The 17,650-nt window shown below is 43.6% G+C and overlaps 2 protein-coding genes across 2 annotated transcripts in view; one reads left to right on the plus strand and one right to left on the minus strand.

Annotated features, from left to right (window-relative positions):
• The window catches only part of LOC117736156 (E3 ubiquitin/ISG15 ligase TRIM25-like), a 706,744-nt gene that overhangs the window by 351,050 nt on the left and 338,044 nt on the right, over window positions 1–17,650 (minus strand). The gene's annotated exons all lie outside the window — the stretch shown is intronic.
• cfap299 (cilia and flagella associated protein 299) overlaps window positions 3,904–17,650 on the plus strand; it is a 77,204-nt gene continuing 63,457 nt past the window's right edge. Inside the window, exons 1-2 of the mRNA XM_034541298.1 lie at window positions 3,904–4,011; window positions 6,320–6,462. Of these exons, the coding sequence (XP_034397189.1) occupies window positions 3,904–4,011; window positions 6,320–6,462 (251 nt within the window). The remainder of the gene's footprint in view (window positions 4,012–6,319; window positions 6,463–17,650) is intronic.

The raw sequence follows: 17,650 nt of genomic DNA on the forward strand, positions 1-17,650 counted from the left end.
AGATATGATGAGCTCCCTGCTTCCATGAGGAGGTCAGAGGTCAAAGGTCTAGACTTGGGACTGTTAGTCAGAATATCTCTGCCTCTAATACATTAATTTCGATCAAATATATATCAGTCAAAGAATGATTAATTCGTGATTATAATACAAGATGAATATTTGATGAATGTAATGCATTGTGGGTATATTGTGTGCATTACACTAACTATTGTTCACATATACCACTGATGTGCTGAGACTTGCTCGTTCAATAGCAATAAAAGAAGTGGGATGTTTCTAGTTAATTTAACGTCAGACTCACTAACCCCCAAGAGGTATTATTGATTGGCTTCCGGGGAAGTCCAATCAGCTGGAGGCTCCACGGCCTTCACCGAGAATCCAGAGAAGAGGAACCGTTTCCTGAAAGGTCATCAACATCTGAGAATCACATCCTCCATTACACACGACCTCCTTCACTGGGAACCTGATCACTGAACCTGATCAATGAACCTGATCAATGAACCTGATCACTGAACCTGATCAATGAACCTGATCACTGAACCTGATCAATGAACCTGATCACTGAACCTGATCAATGAACCTGATCAATGAACCTGATCACTGAACCTGATCAATGAACCTGATCACTGAACCTGATCAATGAACCTGATCAATGAACCTGATCAATGAACCTGATCAATGAACCTGATCAATGAACCTGATCACTGAACCTGATCAATGAACCTGATCAATGAACCTGATCAATGAACCTGATCAATGAACCTGATCAATGAACCTGATCACTGAACCTGATCACTGAACCTGATCAATGAACCTGATCAATGAACCTGATCACTGAACCTGATCAATGAACCTGATCACTGAACCTGATCACTGAACCTGATCAATGAACCTGATCAATGAACCTGATCACGGACCATGATTTAATGAACCTGATCACTAAACCTGATCAATGAACCTGATCAATGAACCTGATCACTAAACCTGATCAATGAACCTGATCAATGAACCTGATCACGGACCATGATTTAATGAACCTGATCACTAAACCTGATCAATGAACCTGATCAATGAACCTGATCACGGACCATGATTTAATGAACCTGATCACTGAACCTGATCAATGAACCTGATCAATGAACCTGATCAATGAACCTGATCACTGAACCTGATCAATGAACCTGATCAATGAACCTGATCACTGAACCTGATCAATGAACCTGATCAATGAACCTGATCACTGAACCTGATCAATGAACCTGATCACTGAACCTGATCAATGAACCTGATCACTGAACCTGATCAATGAACCTGATCAATGAACCTGATCACTGAACCTGATCAATGAACCTGATCACTGAACCTGATCACTGAACCTGATCAATGAACCTGATCACGGACCATGATTTAATGAACCTGATCACTAAACCTGATCAATGAACCTGATCAATGAACCTGATCAATGAACCTGATCAATGAACCTGATCACTGAACCTGATCAATGAACCTGATCAATGAACCTGATCACTGAACCTGATCAATGAACCTGATCAATGAACCTGATCACTGAACCTGATCAATGAACCTGATCAATGAACCTGATCACTGAACCTGATCAATGAACCTGATCAATGAACCTGATCACTGAACCTGATCAATGAACCTGATCAATGAACCTGATCACTGAACCTGATCAATGAACCTGATCACGGACCATGATTTAATTAACCTGATCACTGAACCTGATCAATGAACCTGATCAATGAACCTGATCAATGAACCTGATCACGGACCATGATTTAATGAACCTGATCACTGAACCTGATCAATGAACCTGATCAATGAACCTGATCAATGAACCTGATCACGGACCATGATTTAATGAACCTGATCACTGAAACTGATCAATGAACCTGATCAATGAACCTGATCACTGAACCTGATCACTGAACCTGATCAATGAACCTGATCAATGAACCTGATCACTGAACCTGATCAATGAACCTGATCAATGAACCTGATCACTGAACCTGATCACTGAAACTGATCAATGAACCTGATCACTGAACCTGATCAATGAACCTGATCAATGAACCTGATCAATGCACCTGATCACGGACCATGATTTAATGAACCTGATCAATAAACAGACCATAACCACGATCAGAATCCTTTGAGGAACGTTCTTTGGGAATCCGGCCGACGTGAACTCAGAAGAGGAAAAGAAGGAAAAGAATAAGAAACAAAAGCAGTTGTTTGTTTATTATTCATGGCTGTAAATAATGGAGTTTGTTTCTAGGTAGGACGCCACTCGGCGACCTCGGGGACGCCGAGTGGCGTGCCCGACTTCTTGGTTTTTGAGTCCACCTCGAAGGAGCCGGTTCGCCATCTGCCTCCCACTTGCGCTCGCGTCGGCCCGTAAATTACACGGCGCACGTTTTTCCGTGAATTCGTCGCCTCACTTTTTCCGCGGACGTCATCGCGGAAAGTCGTTAAAAAAAGTCACGGAGAGCGAGAAAATTAAACAAGAAATGACAGTAAAAAATATGATACTTTTTACTGTCATTTCGCTGTAGACGGAGAGCCGGCACATTTTTATCCCGTGTTTTACAGCTAGTGAAGGTGCCAGATATCGTCTTCACGGGACCGGAGTTGGGCCCCTCTTTGTCCTCACGGGTCCAGGGCGGACCTCTTGTGGGGACACCGAGATGCATGAATACATTTAAGGAAAACAATCTAGGAGGACACTTACAACCGGTCTGGAATAGAGACGATGGACCCAAACAAACGGCTTAATGCGACCGCCAACTGACAAGCGACCTGAAATATAATATTTATTACACGTTAACAGTTTACGCCTCCAGTTTCATCTTGAAGAACAGATGTTTGTACGTATGAATGTATTTTTAAGGTATGTTCTTACTGTGAAATGACAAAAAAAGCGTCTGTATGAATTATTTCTGAATCTATTTGAGCCTTTGATCAAACAATTATGTTCTTAGTGATGTTTTGAATGTTACGGTTGATTCGTTTTTCCCACGTGAATGTAATGGATGTGTGTTATTGTTGCGTTGGGGGACAACGACGACTCGCTTCCTGTGGTGTGCCACCAAACTGAATCTAATCGAGTCTTTAAATTGGCTATTTAAAGAAAGGTGTTTACAAAATGTACATTGGACAATACGCCAACATCAGCTTTATTGTTGAAGCTAGCTAGCTTAGTTAAGATTGACTTACAAATTACAAATATGTTAATGTGACATCATCAATTAGTTTACCCCGCATGTTTAATTAAACTCTCAAATAGTCACAAAGTGTCTTTAAATGGGCCATTTAAAGACAGGTGTTTACAAAATGTACATTGGACAATACGCCAACATGAGCTAAGCTAGCTAGCTTAGTTAAGATTGACTTACAAATATGTTAATGTGACACTCATCAATTAGTTTGCCCCGCATGTTTAATTAAACTCTCAAATAGTCACAAAGTGTCTTTAAATGGGCCATTTAAAGAAAGGTGTTTACAAAATGTACATTGGACAATACGCCAACATGAGCTTAATTGTCGAAGCTAGCTAGCTTAGTAAAGATTGACTTACAAATTACAAATATGTTAATGTGACATCATCAATTAGTTTGCCCCGCATGTTTAATTAAACTCTCAAATAGTCACAAAGTTTGTTTAAAAGAATTTAAAATCGAATCCATTTTTGAAAGGAACAGGACAATAAAGTTGCTTTAAAAAAAAGAAAAAAAAAAAAAAGAAAGTCACTCGTTAGTGGGCGTTCCTGTCCCACGTGAACCAATCACGTGCGCCCGCCCGCTGCAGTCGTCCCCGCCCCTAACAGACCGCACGTGACGGTTGCCCTGGCAGCGAGTAGACAACACGAGAAGGAGCCTGGAGATGGAGCGCAGCATGGCGGCTCGTTTCCACGACGCCGCGACTCAGTTTCGAGTCTACGAAGATTACCTCGACTCCCGAGTCACGCCGAAGGACTTGTTTTACTTCAAAGTGAGTCACCGGAAACGACACCTGCGCACTTCCGCCCCGCTCTCGCGCTCCTGCTCTCTCCACCTGCGTAACCTGAGCGAGGCGGTGCAGAAACACAAGTTTCAACTTCAATTTCAAAAATATCCTTCTTCTTCAATTCGGCATAAACCAGATCCCCCAAAACGTAACAAAAAAAAGAAAAGAATACAACATAACTTAGTGCTTTCAAGATGTTGGAGCTAGAAACACGATTGTACATGTCTTTGACTTGTTATGCATGTATTTGCTGTTAACTAAACTAAGCATATGCATGCATTAAATAAAGTATATATATTTTTTAGGATTGTTAAATTGATGCAATGGACGTGGTTCGAGGTGACACACTGGATTCTGGCTCACGGGTTGAGAGGTTGTGTTGGTGTAGTGCGCGTGGCCGCCCGCTAGGTGGCAGTCACACACAGGTCATGACATTAAACTAATGGGCTTCAATGGGCCTCATTTAAACATTCCTTCACTCACATCTTCAAAGCAGAAGAAAACAACAAACACGTTGTTAGATGTGATGTTTGGTCTTTTTTTGTTAAGATGAGACGTGAATTACTTTTAAGGCATCTGCGGAATGGAAATAGTCTTTTTTTATTATTTAGATTTTATGAAGATTTAGGGACATCAATCTTAATTATATCCTCTTTCTTGCAGCTTTCCTCTGTTTTTTTTTTTGTGGGTCTTTTCTAATAGTTCTAGAAAAGGCCGAGCATTTGAAACGTCCCGATCCCTGCTTCTGCCCAGCAGGTGGCGCTCTTGCTGCTGCTGCTGCTGCTGCTGTGGGCCACTTTGTTTGAACACCTGTGTCCACACAGAGAAGGGAACACTCATATCTGAGCTGATAATCAGCTGCAGTCAATCAGCCCCCCCCCCCCCCTCCCAATGTTGTGACACCCCACAGTCAGCCCGGGTCACCCCACCTGTGCCGATTAAGGCCCGCCTTCTGATAAACCTGCTAATTATAAACTCGATTCTGCTGTTGTCGCGTCCCACTTTAAAAAGTGCTTCTCACTGGAAATTAGGCTTAAAATAATGAAGACAATGATACTCGGGACAAAGTCTGAGACTCGTTCACGGTGAGCCACATCAAAGTTAAAGGAAACATGTCCTCCGGCCCCCGGCTGTCCCCGGAGGACGTGTGGCCGAAGCTTTTGATCTGACTAGCCGCAAGATTTGTTTTTTAGATGACGACTTTATGGCTTTAATGACGGACGGTGAATACAATGTAGCTGACACACACACACACACTGGTGGGGAGTCGACCCTAAATGTTTTCGACGTATTGTAAATACATTTTTTGTGTGTTATCAGATTTGTTAGAAAGTAATTGTTTTTTTTGGGGGGTGTTTGTCATTTTGTTTTCTATTCGAAGCATTAAACGTGTTTCACATTGTTAAAAAACGGAAAACGTGATCCGCGTAAAGCCACGTTTCCCACACAGTGAGTGTGTGTAGTTAAGTGTGTGCGTGTGAACGGCAAATGTACGCTTCATTATTAATAACCAGTGTTGGATTCAAAAGGAAACGATAGCGTGTTTTAAATCAATTGTCAAGAAAACGTCTGCTGGACTTCTCTGTTCGGCATCACCGGGATCTGAAGATCTGGAGGTTTAAAGAAACCCCTCAAGATCTGACTCTGTCTCCTCTCTCCTGTCTCCTCTGTCCTGTCTCCTGTCTCCTGTCTCTTCTCTCCTCTCTCCTCTGTCCTGTCTCCTGTCTCCTGTCTCCTCTCTCCTCTCTCCTGTCTCCTCTCTCCTGTCTCTTCTCTCCTGTCTCTCCTCTGTCCTGTCTCCTCTCTCCTGTCTCCTCTCTCCTGTCTCTCCTCTGTCCTGTCTCCTCTGTCCTGTCTCCTCTCTCCTCTCTCCTGTCTCCTCTCTCCTGTCTCTTCTCTCCTGTCTCTCCTGTCTCCTGTCTCCTCTCTCCTCTGTCCTGTCTCATGTCTCATGTCTCATGTCTCATGTCTCCTGTCTCCCCTCTCCTCACTCTTCTCTCCTGTCGCCTCTCTCCTCTGTCCTGTCTCTTTTCTCCTGTCTCTTCTCTCCTGTCTCCTCTCTCCTCTGTCCTGTCTCATGTCTCATGTCTCCTCTCTCCTGTCTCCTCTCTCCTGTCTCTTTTCTCCTGTCTCCTCTCTCCTGTCTCTTTTCTCCTGTCTCCTCTCTCCTGTCTCCTCTCTCCTGTCTTCTGTCTCCTTTCTCCTCTCTCCTGTCTCCTTTCTCCTCTGTCCTGTCTCCCCTCTCCTCTCTCCTCTCTCCTCGCCTGACTCCTCTTTCCTTCCCTTGTCTCAGAGCAGGGAGGTGGCCCGTAAGCTGGTGGAGCTCGGCCACAAGGGCAACGTCCTGAGCAGGGAGCAGTTCGAGGAGAAGAAAGTGGCGGCGCAGGCCGGCGAGGCCGCGAGGAGCGACCCTTCCTACGGCAGGAGCCGGCCGACGTGAGTTCAAACCCCGACCCGCGGAGAAATAAAAAAAGAAAGTTCTGTTCTTCAAGAGGACAAGATGAATCGGGCCCCCGTGGGCTCCGATTGAGCACGAGGTCATTGTTGTTATCGTGGGGTTGTGTACAGTAAAGACTATGCTGACGATGGAGGGGTCGTTCCGGAGCAAGAACAACCCGGGATTGGCTAAAAGCGCCATCAGGGCACATATATATATATATATATATATATATATATATATATATATATATATATATATATATATATATATATATATTTAAAAAGTTTTTTTTTAAAGCTCCCTTTCTTTTCCAGCGACTCAACACCCCGATACGACCCGGGGGTCACGAGTGTCAAGAGGGATACACAATAAATAAAGAAATGCTATTCACGATCTCCCGGCGTCTCTCGGAGCCCTAAAGAGGAACATGCAGAGCAGAACGCGTTTTCCTTCCAGCTGACGCTCCGCTCTGCTAATCAAGGCATGACGCGGTCATAAAGTCTGGATCTTTTATAGCCCGCGTCCGGTGCGGTAGCCGTCTGAGCGGCTCGTGTAATCCCTTTTTTTTTTTTTTTTTACGATGGCGTTTCTGAACAAAAGACAGGATAAATGGAAGTCCATGTCTTACACGGAAAAGCTTTTTGTTCTTTTTCTTTCTTTGAACCAAAAAAGGAAATCCAAATGCTGAATGTAAACGAGCCAAATGACAAAACTACAAGCTGGAGTCCTCTATGACCCCCCCCCCCCCCCCCCCCCCCTCCCCCCCCCCCCCGAGGGAAAGGGATCACACAGATATTGTTCTCATTCTCGATAAAGCCATGTGGTTGTGGTTTCCCCCCCTTTGATGACAAGCCAGAACAGACTCTGTCACACACACACACACTCGACATCCAAGACATCCAAACATTTACCTGCTAGGTGTTGGATTTGATTGAACCCTAAGATGCTTATCCAAACGTGCAGATGTCTTGCCCCCCCCCCCCCCCCCCCTTCCCCCCATCCAAACCACTGTGAACATCAGTGACGCTGGTGAAATGGGAGCCTCCACACCTGCAGTTATGGTGATATTAGGGCCACAAAAAGCCTTTTATCTTGTCCCGACAGGATCCAAAGGGAAACGTTGTCCCGGGGAACGCACACCCACCGGAAAATAACTTGTCTCTATTCGGTATGAAATGCTGAAAGGTAGCCCGTCATTTTGAAAATAAAGCATCCTCAACCTTTTATAAAGGAGCTCGTATTTAACATTATTGACATTATTGGACATTATTAAAGCAGCAAAACGACTTTTATCTCTGTAAAGATATGTAGTGGAGTAACGTCCAGCTGAGCCGGGAAGGAAGCCCCTCCCCCTACTCCGTGTGTTGCTATGGGAGCTTGTCCTTGCTTCGTTGACATAGTCGGTCTGGCCGTGTGTGATGTTAGTGCATGTTAGTGCACGTGGTGGGCACGCCCCACCGGTCAGATGACAGCTGAAAAAAATAAAATAAAATGCTTTCAATCTTGGATGTTGCACCTTTTTAAATGTCTTGTATTACTCCGGAGACAACATTTTACACTTTCTATGTCACGTAATGCATCATAAACATAGTTATAATTATTTAGAATCTGCATAAAGAAACTGCTAAATCATACTACACTACAAAAGCTTTTTATAATGACTAATAAGGTCAAGTATCATCAGAATCAATGTCACTGACATTTCTTTTGGGAGCCCATGTCTACAATTCATTATAAACACACGTGGAATATGTTATATGATTATAATGCGTACAGTAGAGGATTATAATGATTTACGGGATTATAATGATTGTGCTCTAATCTCAGAGCCATCTTTTAAGCGTAAGGGTGAATATTTGATACTTAAAATAAATCCAACGTCGACTCCTCGTTTCAAACAAGAAACTCCCGACTGAAAGATCCCCGTCGTTTGTTCTTTGTTCGGCTCTGTTTGTTGCCCCAGTGTGACATTAGCGTGGTGGGTTTAATTACGCTAACTAACTAGCTGTCAGCTATAGTTAGCGAGCTAGCTTGCTTGTTTATTTTCACAATGCGGTAGAGTTAAGGCTAACTAGCTGTCAGCTATAGTTAGCGAGCTAGCTTGCTTGTTTATTTTTATAATGCGGGCTGGTGGCCAGCAGTAGAGTTAAGGCTAACTAGCTGTCATCTATAGTTAGCTTGCTAGGTAACTTGTTTATTTCCACAATGCATTAGAGTTAAGGCTAACTAGCTGTTAGCTATAGTTAGCGAGCTAGCTTGCTTGTTTATTTCCACAATGCGGTAGAGTTAAGGCTAGCTAGCTGTCAGCTATAGTTAGTGAGCTAGCTTGCTTGTTTATTTCCACAATGCGGTGGAGTTAAGGCTAGCTAGCTGTCAGCTCTAGTTAGCGAGCTAGCTTGCTTGTTTATTTTCACAATGCGGTAGAGTTAAGGCTGACTAGCTGTCAGCTATAGTTAGCGAGCTAGCTTGCTTGTTTATTTCCACAATGCGGTAGACTTAAGGCTAACTAGCTGTCAGCTATAGTTAGCGAGCTAGCTTGCTTGTTTATTTCCACAATGCGGTAAAGTTAAGGCTAGCTAGCTGTCAGCTATAGTTAGTGAGCTAGCTTGCTTGTTTATTTCCACAATGCGGTGGAGTTAAGGCTAGCTAGCTGTCAGCTCTAGTTAGCGAGCTAGCTTGCTTGTTTATTTTCACAATGCGGTAGAGTTAAGGCTGACTAGCTGTCAGCTATAGTTAGTGAGCTAGCTTGCTTGTTTATTTCCACAATGCGGTAGACTTAAGGCTAACTAGCTGTCAGCTATAGTTAGCGAGCTAGCTTGCTTGTTTATTTCCACAATGCGGTAAAGTTAAGGCTAACTAGCTGTCAGCTATAGTTAGCGAGCTAGCTTGCTTGTTTATTTCCACAATGCGGTAAAGTTAAGGCTAGCTAGCTGTCAGCTATAGTTAGTGAGCTAGCTTGCTTGTTTATTTCCACAATGCGGTGGAGTTAAGGCTAGCTAGCTGTCAGCTCTAGTTAGCGAGCTAGCTTGCTTGTTTATTTTCACAATGCGGTAGAGTTAAGGCTAACTAGCTGTCAGCTATAGTTAGCGAGCTAGCTTGCTTGTTTATTTTTATAATGCGGGCTGGTGGCCAGCAGTAGAGTTAAGGCTAACTAGCTGTCATCTATAGTTAGCTTGCTAGGTAACTTGTTTATTTCCACAATGCATTAGAGTTAAGGCTAACTAGCTGTTAGCTATAGTTAGCGAGCTAGCTTGCTTGTTTATTTCCACAATGCGGTAGAGTTAAGGCTAGCTAGCTGTCAGCTATAGTTAGTGAGCTAGCTTGCTTGTTTATTTCCACAATGCGGTGGAGTTAAGGCTAGCTAGCTGTCAGCTCTAGTTAGCGAGCTAGCTTGCTTGTTTATTTTCACAATGCGGTAGAGTTAAGGCTGACTAGCTGTCAGCTATAGTTAGCGAGCTAGCTTGCTTGTTTATTTCCACAATGCGGTAGACTTAAGGCTAACTAGCTGTCAGCTATAGTTAGCGAGCTAGCTTGCTTGTTTATTTCCACAATGCGGTAAAGTTAAGGCTAGCTAGCTGTCAGCTATAGTTAGTGAGCTAGCTTGCTTGTTTATTTCCACAATGCGGTGGAGTTAAGGCTAGCTAGCTGTCAGCTCTAGTTAGCGAGCTAGCTTGCTTGTTTATTTTCACAATGCGGTAGAGTTAAGGCTGACTAGCTGTCAGCTATAGTTAGTGAGCTAGCTTGCTTGTTTATTTCCACAATGCGGTAGACTTAAGGCTAACTAGCTGTCAGCTATAGTTAGCGAGCTAGCTTGCTTGTTTATTTCCACAATGCGGTAAAGTTAAGGCTAACTAGCTGTCAGCTATAGTTAGCGAGCTAGCTTGCTTGTTTATTTCCACAATGCGGTAAAGTTAAGGCTAGCTAGCTGTCAGCTATAGTTAGTGAGCTAGCTTGCTTGTTTATTTCCACAATGCGGTGGAGTTAAGGCTAGCTAGCTGTCAGCTCTAGTTAGCGAGCTAGCTTGCTTGTTTATTTTCACAATGCGGTAGAGTTAAGGCTGACTAGCTGTCAGCTATAGTTAGTGAGCTAGCTTGCTTGTTTATTTCCACAATGCGGTAGACTTAAGGCTAACTAGCTGTCAGCTATAGTTAGCGAGCTAGCTTGCTTGTTTATTTCCACAATGCGGTAAAGTTAAGGCTAGCTAGCTGTCAGCTATAGTTAGCGAGCTAGCTTGCTTGTTTATTTCCACAATGCGGTAGAGTTAAGGCTAACTAGCTGTCAGCTATAGTTAGCGAGCTAGCTTGCTTGTTTATTTCCACAATGCGGTAAAGTTAAGGCTAACTAGCTGTCAGCTATAGTTAGCGAGCTAGCTTGCTTGTTTATTTCCACAATGCGGTAAAGTTAAGGCTAACTAGCTGTCAGCTATAGTTAGCGAGCTAGCTTGCTTGTTTATTTCCACAATGCGGTAGAGTTAAGGAGCTGCGTCTCTTCGCGGGTAGCTTTAAAGTCCCAGTGCCGTCGTGCGTTGTCACAATCGCCATTTCACTCTACTTCTCTGGCCGAAAAAACCTGAAGCAACTAAAGCAAACATTTTTTTTTTTTTTAATACACACATTTTTAACTAACGGCTTTCCTACACTTTTGAAATGTGACATACTGCAAAAAAAACAAACAGCATTTCCAGACCATTTCCATCAAAAGTGTCACGTTTGAGCTGTGTCTAAATGCAGATTCCTCTCTCCTCTGTGGTTTTGTTTTCTGATTGGACTTCCACCAACGTGTGACCCCCGCCGACCTCCCGCTATGGTCACATTGTGAAAACACGAGTCCCCGGATGCAACGTACCACCTGCAAAGTGGCCGAGCACAATCGGCACACTGTTTCCGAACGGCGGAAAACAAACCGCCAGCTGTGCTGGTAAACAAACTCAATGTGTAGTTGACAAAAAAAAAAAAGGAATCCATCCAGATTAAAATGTCGTTTTTTTTATTTTAATTTAAATGTTTTATACTTCCCCAAAGTCCTTTTGCACCTGCATACTTATCCTCTCGCGGCTCTGGGCAGCCATGCTGTTTGGGGAATGCATGTTGCCCTCCCTGTATAGGCCTTAACCTATGTCTCCCAAAGGCATGTCTTTATTCCACCGCTCTGTCACTGCTCTGTGTCCCCCCCCCCCCCCCCCCCCCCCCCCCCCTCCTTTCTCTTCTTTTCAACCTCCCCGTGCTCTCTTGGAGACCTTTAGTGCCTGCAGGTGTATAAATAGAGCTGTTTTCAATTAAGGGCTAACCTCGCCCCGTAGCGTGCATCCGATCAATGAATGCCCCTGCACCTGTGGTAATAAAATACCAAGGGAGTGGAGATAGGGCCGTGAATGCTAATCAGATGTTGCCCCGTCTCATTCTTAAGGACAACACGCTCCTTCTGACAGCTCGGCTGTGAAAGGGGTTAAAGAGGTGGTGGTGGTGGGGGGGGGGGGGCTTTGCTAGCACATCACAAAAAAAAGACCAAACAAAGGACCTGGTGCTCTCATCAGACATAAGTGAAATACAATACTTCAATGAAAGGATGCTTAGTCGGTTGTTTGGTTTGGGGGAAGCTGAGCGGAGTCAACAAATGAACAGAACAGGGTCGGGTTGAGATGGGAGCCTGGATCTGTTAAGCTGAACCCAGCTTTAATCTTATCTGTTCGGAGCCAAAAGGTGATTTATAAAACATTTGGTTAGTTATCTAGAGGGAAAATGGGGAGTTTATCAACATGTTTAATATGGGAAACGCTTTGTATTAAAGTCCTTGTAATAAGCATTAGTTAATAGGTATTAAGACCCTTATTAGATGCTTATAAACATTAATATGTGTTAATAAGACAATATAAGTATTATACAGATATGTTATTTTATAAGTCGTGTATAAACATTTGTTAATTGTTCCTTATAATTGTTTATTAATAGCATTACAAACACATTTATTGAAATTGTTATTCCTGCTTTAAATCCGTCACCTGCAAGAAGCCTCGTTAACCGTTAATGCTTATATTTAGTTTGCTGATGAATGCGTACTCAAGAATGTGATCATCATAATAATAATAAGTAATAAGCTGTAAATGTACCCTGTAATTACAAACAATTATTAGAAAACTCATTAGGATTTTAATGTTCCTAAACGTTTATAATGTCAAATAAACTCACAATGAACATTGTTTATAATGCCATGTTAACACTTATATAGTCGTATTAACATATACCTATGTCCATATATAATAAGGTATTATGAGGGCCATATTACCTATTAACTAACCCTTATTATAAAGAACTCAATGTACAAAATGTTACAAGCTTTTATTGATCTGTTGAGGGCCTGAACTGATTTGCATCTGACTAACGGATTTCATTCTGGATTTGGATTTGATGAAAAGCCAATAAACACAAATCCTGCCAAAAAAATAAGAATTTAAAGTTTATTTTTGTGTTTTAAGAAGTGAGAGAAATTCAGCCCACCAGGACTTTGTTGTCAGCGGGACGCACTTTAGTTCTTTTATGTCATATTCCAAACCACCCGTCCATATCAGACGTCCTGATATCATTGTCTTGTTTTTAAAAAAAAAGAAGAAGACAAGAATAACATTTGATATAAAGTCAAAGACAAACGAGAGGCTCCGGCTCGGGCCCAGAAGTCCATGTCAGCACATGTCCTGACCTCGCGTGCTCACGCCGGCCCGGCGAGGTTTTCCATCAGGCTCCCCGCGATCTCCCCACAGTCCACAACCACAGCCGCGCTCATTGTCCATTGTGCTGGCTGCGTCCACCTCAAGAATTCTGCAGCTCCCTCGAAAACCTCTTCGACTCTATATATTAAAAGCTATCACTCGCCGTGCCAAGTAAAACCCGTGCCACGAACACGCACGGTGGATACACATTTCCAAACCCTCCAGATGCTCAGCGAAAATGAGATTGTGGATGTGACTGACTGAGCTGATCCCGGGCTCACGTCGACCCCCGCCACTCTCTCCACGACTGCAGCTCTGGCCCAGGGCCCTCGGGCGACCGGGTTCTTTTTTTTCTTCTTCTTCTTCTCGCGGTCTCTATTACATGTGCTGTCAAGCCAATTGCCTCTCCTTGCTCTCTTTGTGATTCTGGGACGGGGGTGTGTAACTCTGGAGCTCTCGCCCTGCAAAACGCTGTCCAGAGACACACTTCCTGCCAGGCTTAAGCTCGCCACCACATCCCACCGTGCAGCGCGTAGATCACCGCGCACACCCCGCTTGAGGGACCAGCTGGTGCGGGCGGCGGCTAATAAAGAACCGAGCTGTCGTTGGACTCTCAAACGTTTCCACGTTTTGGACGTCATTCCAGATTTTTTATATTAATGGCCTGATTTATGGAGCTTCTGCCTTCGCTCACTTGGCTGGATGTAAGACACCAAAAACAAACAAAAAAAAGTTATCCACACACACACATTGTGTGGTAACACCAGATGTCAACGTGATCTAAGTCAAAGTCTTCGTCTTAATCTTTTAATCTACTAACCCAAACCTTTTGTTACTCATATTATTGATTTCCAGAGCCAGGTTACACATTTCAAAACATAACATGCAATGTGTCACTTCTCTCCGGATGGTTTACAGGAATACTAGACATAAAAAACAAAGAAATAGCTTATGATTCAAACTTTATTTTTGGCCTACATTGAGGAGAACCATATGTTAGCCCATACAGATTCTTATATATATCCCCGGCCGCTTCCCTCTGTCTATTATCTATTGCGGTATCGAGTGAAAATGTTACAGAGAATGTTTGTGCTAATATGCACCAAAGAAATGACCCAATGGTTGCTGGGAGAAAAAAAGTACTTTTAAGTACTTCAAATTGACTGCAGGAGGTCCACCGCAAGAGGAATGACACCAACACCTCTTTGTTATAACTATAAGTGCACGATAAGCTAATTAAGCAATGCTTCTCTAGCTAGACGACACTGACAATACTTGTCGGTTAAATATGAATTGTTTTATTAATGTCCAGATTAAAATTTCATATCGACATATGCCTTCTTAGATTAACAATTCCAAATAACTCCTATGACATACTTTATAGATTGAATTGTACTCAGTTTTGACTGTCTTTCTTACTTTTAAACTAGTCGACTATTCTAAGTTCAAGCTTGGGATCAGTCCTGAGGAACAATCCTCCATTCATAACCCAGTTCACATCCCGATGCCCTTACAATTCACATCGGATAATGTGCGGCAGGAGCTCACACCCTTACATCCTATACATCACATCCTACACCCTTACATCCTGCACCCTTACATCCTATACATCACATCCTACACCCTTACATCCTATACATCACATCCTACACCCTTACATCCTGCACCCTCACATCATGCACCCTCACATCCTATACATCACATCATACACCCTTACATCCTGCACCCTCACATCCTGCACCCTTACATCCTACACCCTCACATCCTACACCCTTACATCCTGCACCCTCACATCCTGCACCCTTACATCCTACACCCTTACATTCTACACCCTTACATCCTATACATCACATCCTACACCCTTACATCCTATACATCACATCCTACACCCTTACATCCTACACCCTTACATCCTATACATCACATCCTACACCCTTACATCCTATACATCACATCCTACACCCTTACATCCTGCACCCTCACATCATGCACCCTCACATCCTATACCCTCACATCCTATACATCACATCCTACACCCTTACATCCTGCACCCTCACATCCTGCACCCTTACATCCTACACCCTCACATCCTACACCCTTACATCCTGCACCCTCACATCCTGCACCCTTACATCCTACACCCTCACATCCTGCACCCTCACATCCTACACCCTTACATCCTACACCCTTACATCCTACACCCTTACATTCTACACCCTCACATCCTGCACCCTCACATCCTGCACCCTTACATCCTACACCCTCACATCCTGCACCCTCACATCCTACACCCTTACATCCTACACCCTTACATCCTGCACTCTCACATCCTGTACCCTCACATCATGCACCCTCACATCCTGCACCCTTACATCCTGCATCCTCACATCCTGCACCCTCACATCCTATACCCTCACATCCTGCACCCTCACATCCTGCACCCTCACATCCTGCACCCTCACATCCTACACCCTCACATCCTACACCCTCACATCCTATACCCTCACATCCTCACATCCTGCACCCTCACATCCTGCACCCTCACATCCTATACCCTCACATCCTATACCCTCACATCCTGCACCCTCACATCCTATACCCTCACATCCTATACCCTCACATCCTGCACCCTCACATCCTATACCCTCACATCCTGCACCCTCACATCCTGCACCCTCACATCCTATACCCTCACATCCTATACCCTCACATCCTGCACCCTCACATCCTATACCCTCACATCCTGCACCCTCGCACTCCCACGGCCCCTGATCTTTGATCACATTGGATAGAAACCGCCTCGCTTTGACCTACACCAAAACGCCATAGCGTAGCGCCCCCGATGAAGGGCAGGAAGTGGCTTCCACATCATATAGCTCTTGTAATCAGGCTAAAGGCCGAACTGTGATCTTTTCCCTTTGTACTTCTCGTTGGAGGATGTGTGTGATGGATTACGTGGTCTGTTTGGAGTACGGGGTCTCTTAATACAGGGTTCAGCGCGATCTTTTCAAAGTGGTCGCCAGGCTGCCTCATGACATGAAAGAATAAAAACATGTTTCACAGTAAGGCAAGGCAATTCAAAGTGCTTCACATAAAAGCATCAAAACATAATGCAAAAGAAAACAATTCATTAATTCATTTGAAAACATTAAAAAAGCAAGAATTAGAATAAAAGTTAGTTAAAGAAATAAAATGCAGTAGTGAGATGCAGACATTGATTGATATCCTTGAATCTTGTTCAATTAAAGGCGACAACAAACAGAAAAGTCTTCAATCTGGATTTAAAGGAGTTGAGGGTCTCTGAGGGTCTCAGCAGACCTGCAGCTTTCAGGGACTTTGTTCCAGATGTGTGGAGCAGAAAAACTGAACGCTGCTTCTCCGTGTTCAGTTCTGACTCTTGGACCAGGAAGTAGACCAGTCCCAGACCACCTGAGGGGTCGGGATGGTTGTTGATTTCTTCAATGCATTTAGTCAGCCCTTGTATAGGTTATAGTCCCCTGGTGATATAGTTATGTTATCCAGCCCTTGTATGGGTTATAGTCCCCTGGTGATATAGTTATGTTACCCAGCCCTTGTATGGGGTTATAGTCCCCTGGTGATATAGTTATGTTACCCAGCCCTTGTATGGGGTTATAGTCCCCTGGTGATATAGTTATGTTACCCAGCCCTTGTATGGGGTTATAGTCTCCTGGTGATATAGTTATGTTACCCAGCCCTTGTATGGGGTTATAGTCTCCTGGTGATATAGTTATGTTACCCAACTCTTGTATGGGGTTATAGTCCCCTGGTGATATAGTTATGTTACCCAGCCCTTGTATGGGTTATAGTCCCTTGGTGATATAGTTATGTTACCCAACTCTTGTGTGGGATTATAGATTATAGTCCAGAATTATGATAACACACGTTGTTCTTTTTCATAATCTGAGCCAGTGGAAGCCTGTAGAGGTTGAATAGAAGAGGCCCCAGTATTGAACCTTGGGGAACACCACATGTCATCCTAGTCCAGTAACTCAGATTTGCTTAGCTGTTGTCTCTAAAAGGATGTGCAGCGTTGTTCGGTTTTGGTTATGACTAACAAGCTAAATTGTATTTTAATATGACTAATTCATTGTTTGGGGGCACGTTTTGCTGTAACCCTTTTTGTCAAGCCCTGCTAATATGTAGTTTCATGTCTGTCGCCTTGTTTTAATAGATTTTGGAGTGTGTGCATGACTCCCTAGTTTTGGACAGGAAAATTGAGTCCCAACTCTTGGACATTCCCAGCAGCAACTAGAAAATAAATAAATAAAAAAAACTCCTTGCTCAAGGACACTTCGACATGCCGAGGGTCGAGCCGGCTTCCTCGTGGTTGCAGGATGAACCGCAGCCGCCCGTAACAAATAGATCTGTCACAATTTACTCGCTCAGGAAATTCTTCGCTAATCAGCTGCTGAAATGAGTTGAAACGATACTTTTAAATGGTTTCACGTGTGTTGCTTTGC

This window comes from Cyclopterus lumpus, chromosome 9 (assembly GCF_009769545.1).
Source record: "Cyclopterus lumpus isolate fCycLum1 chromosome 9, fCycLum1.pri, whole genome shotgun sequence".
NCBI lineage: Eukaryota > Metazoa > Chordata > Actinopteri > Perciformes > Cyclopteridae > Cyclopterus > Cyclopterus lumpus.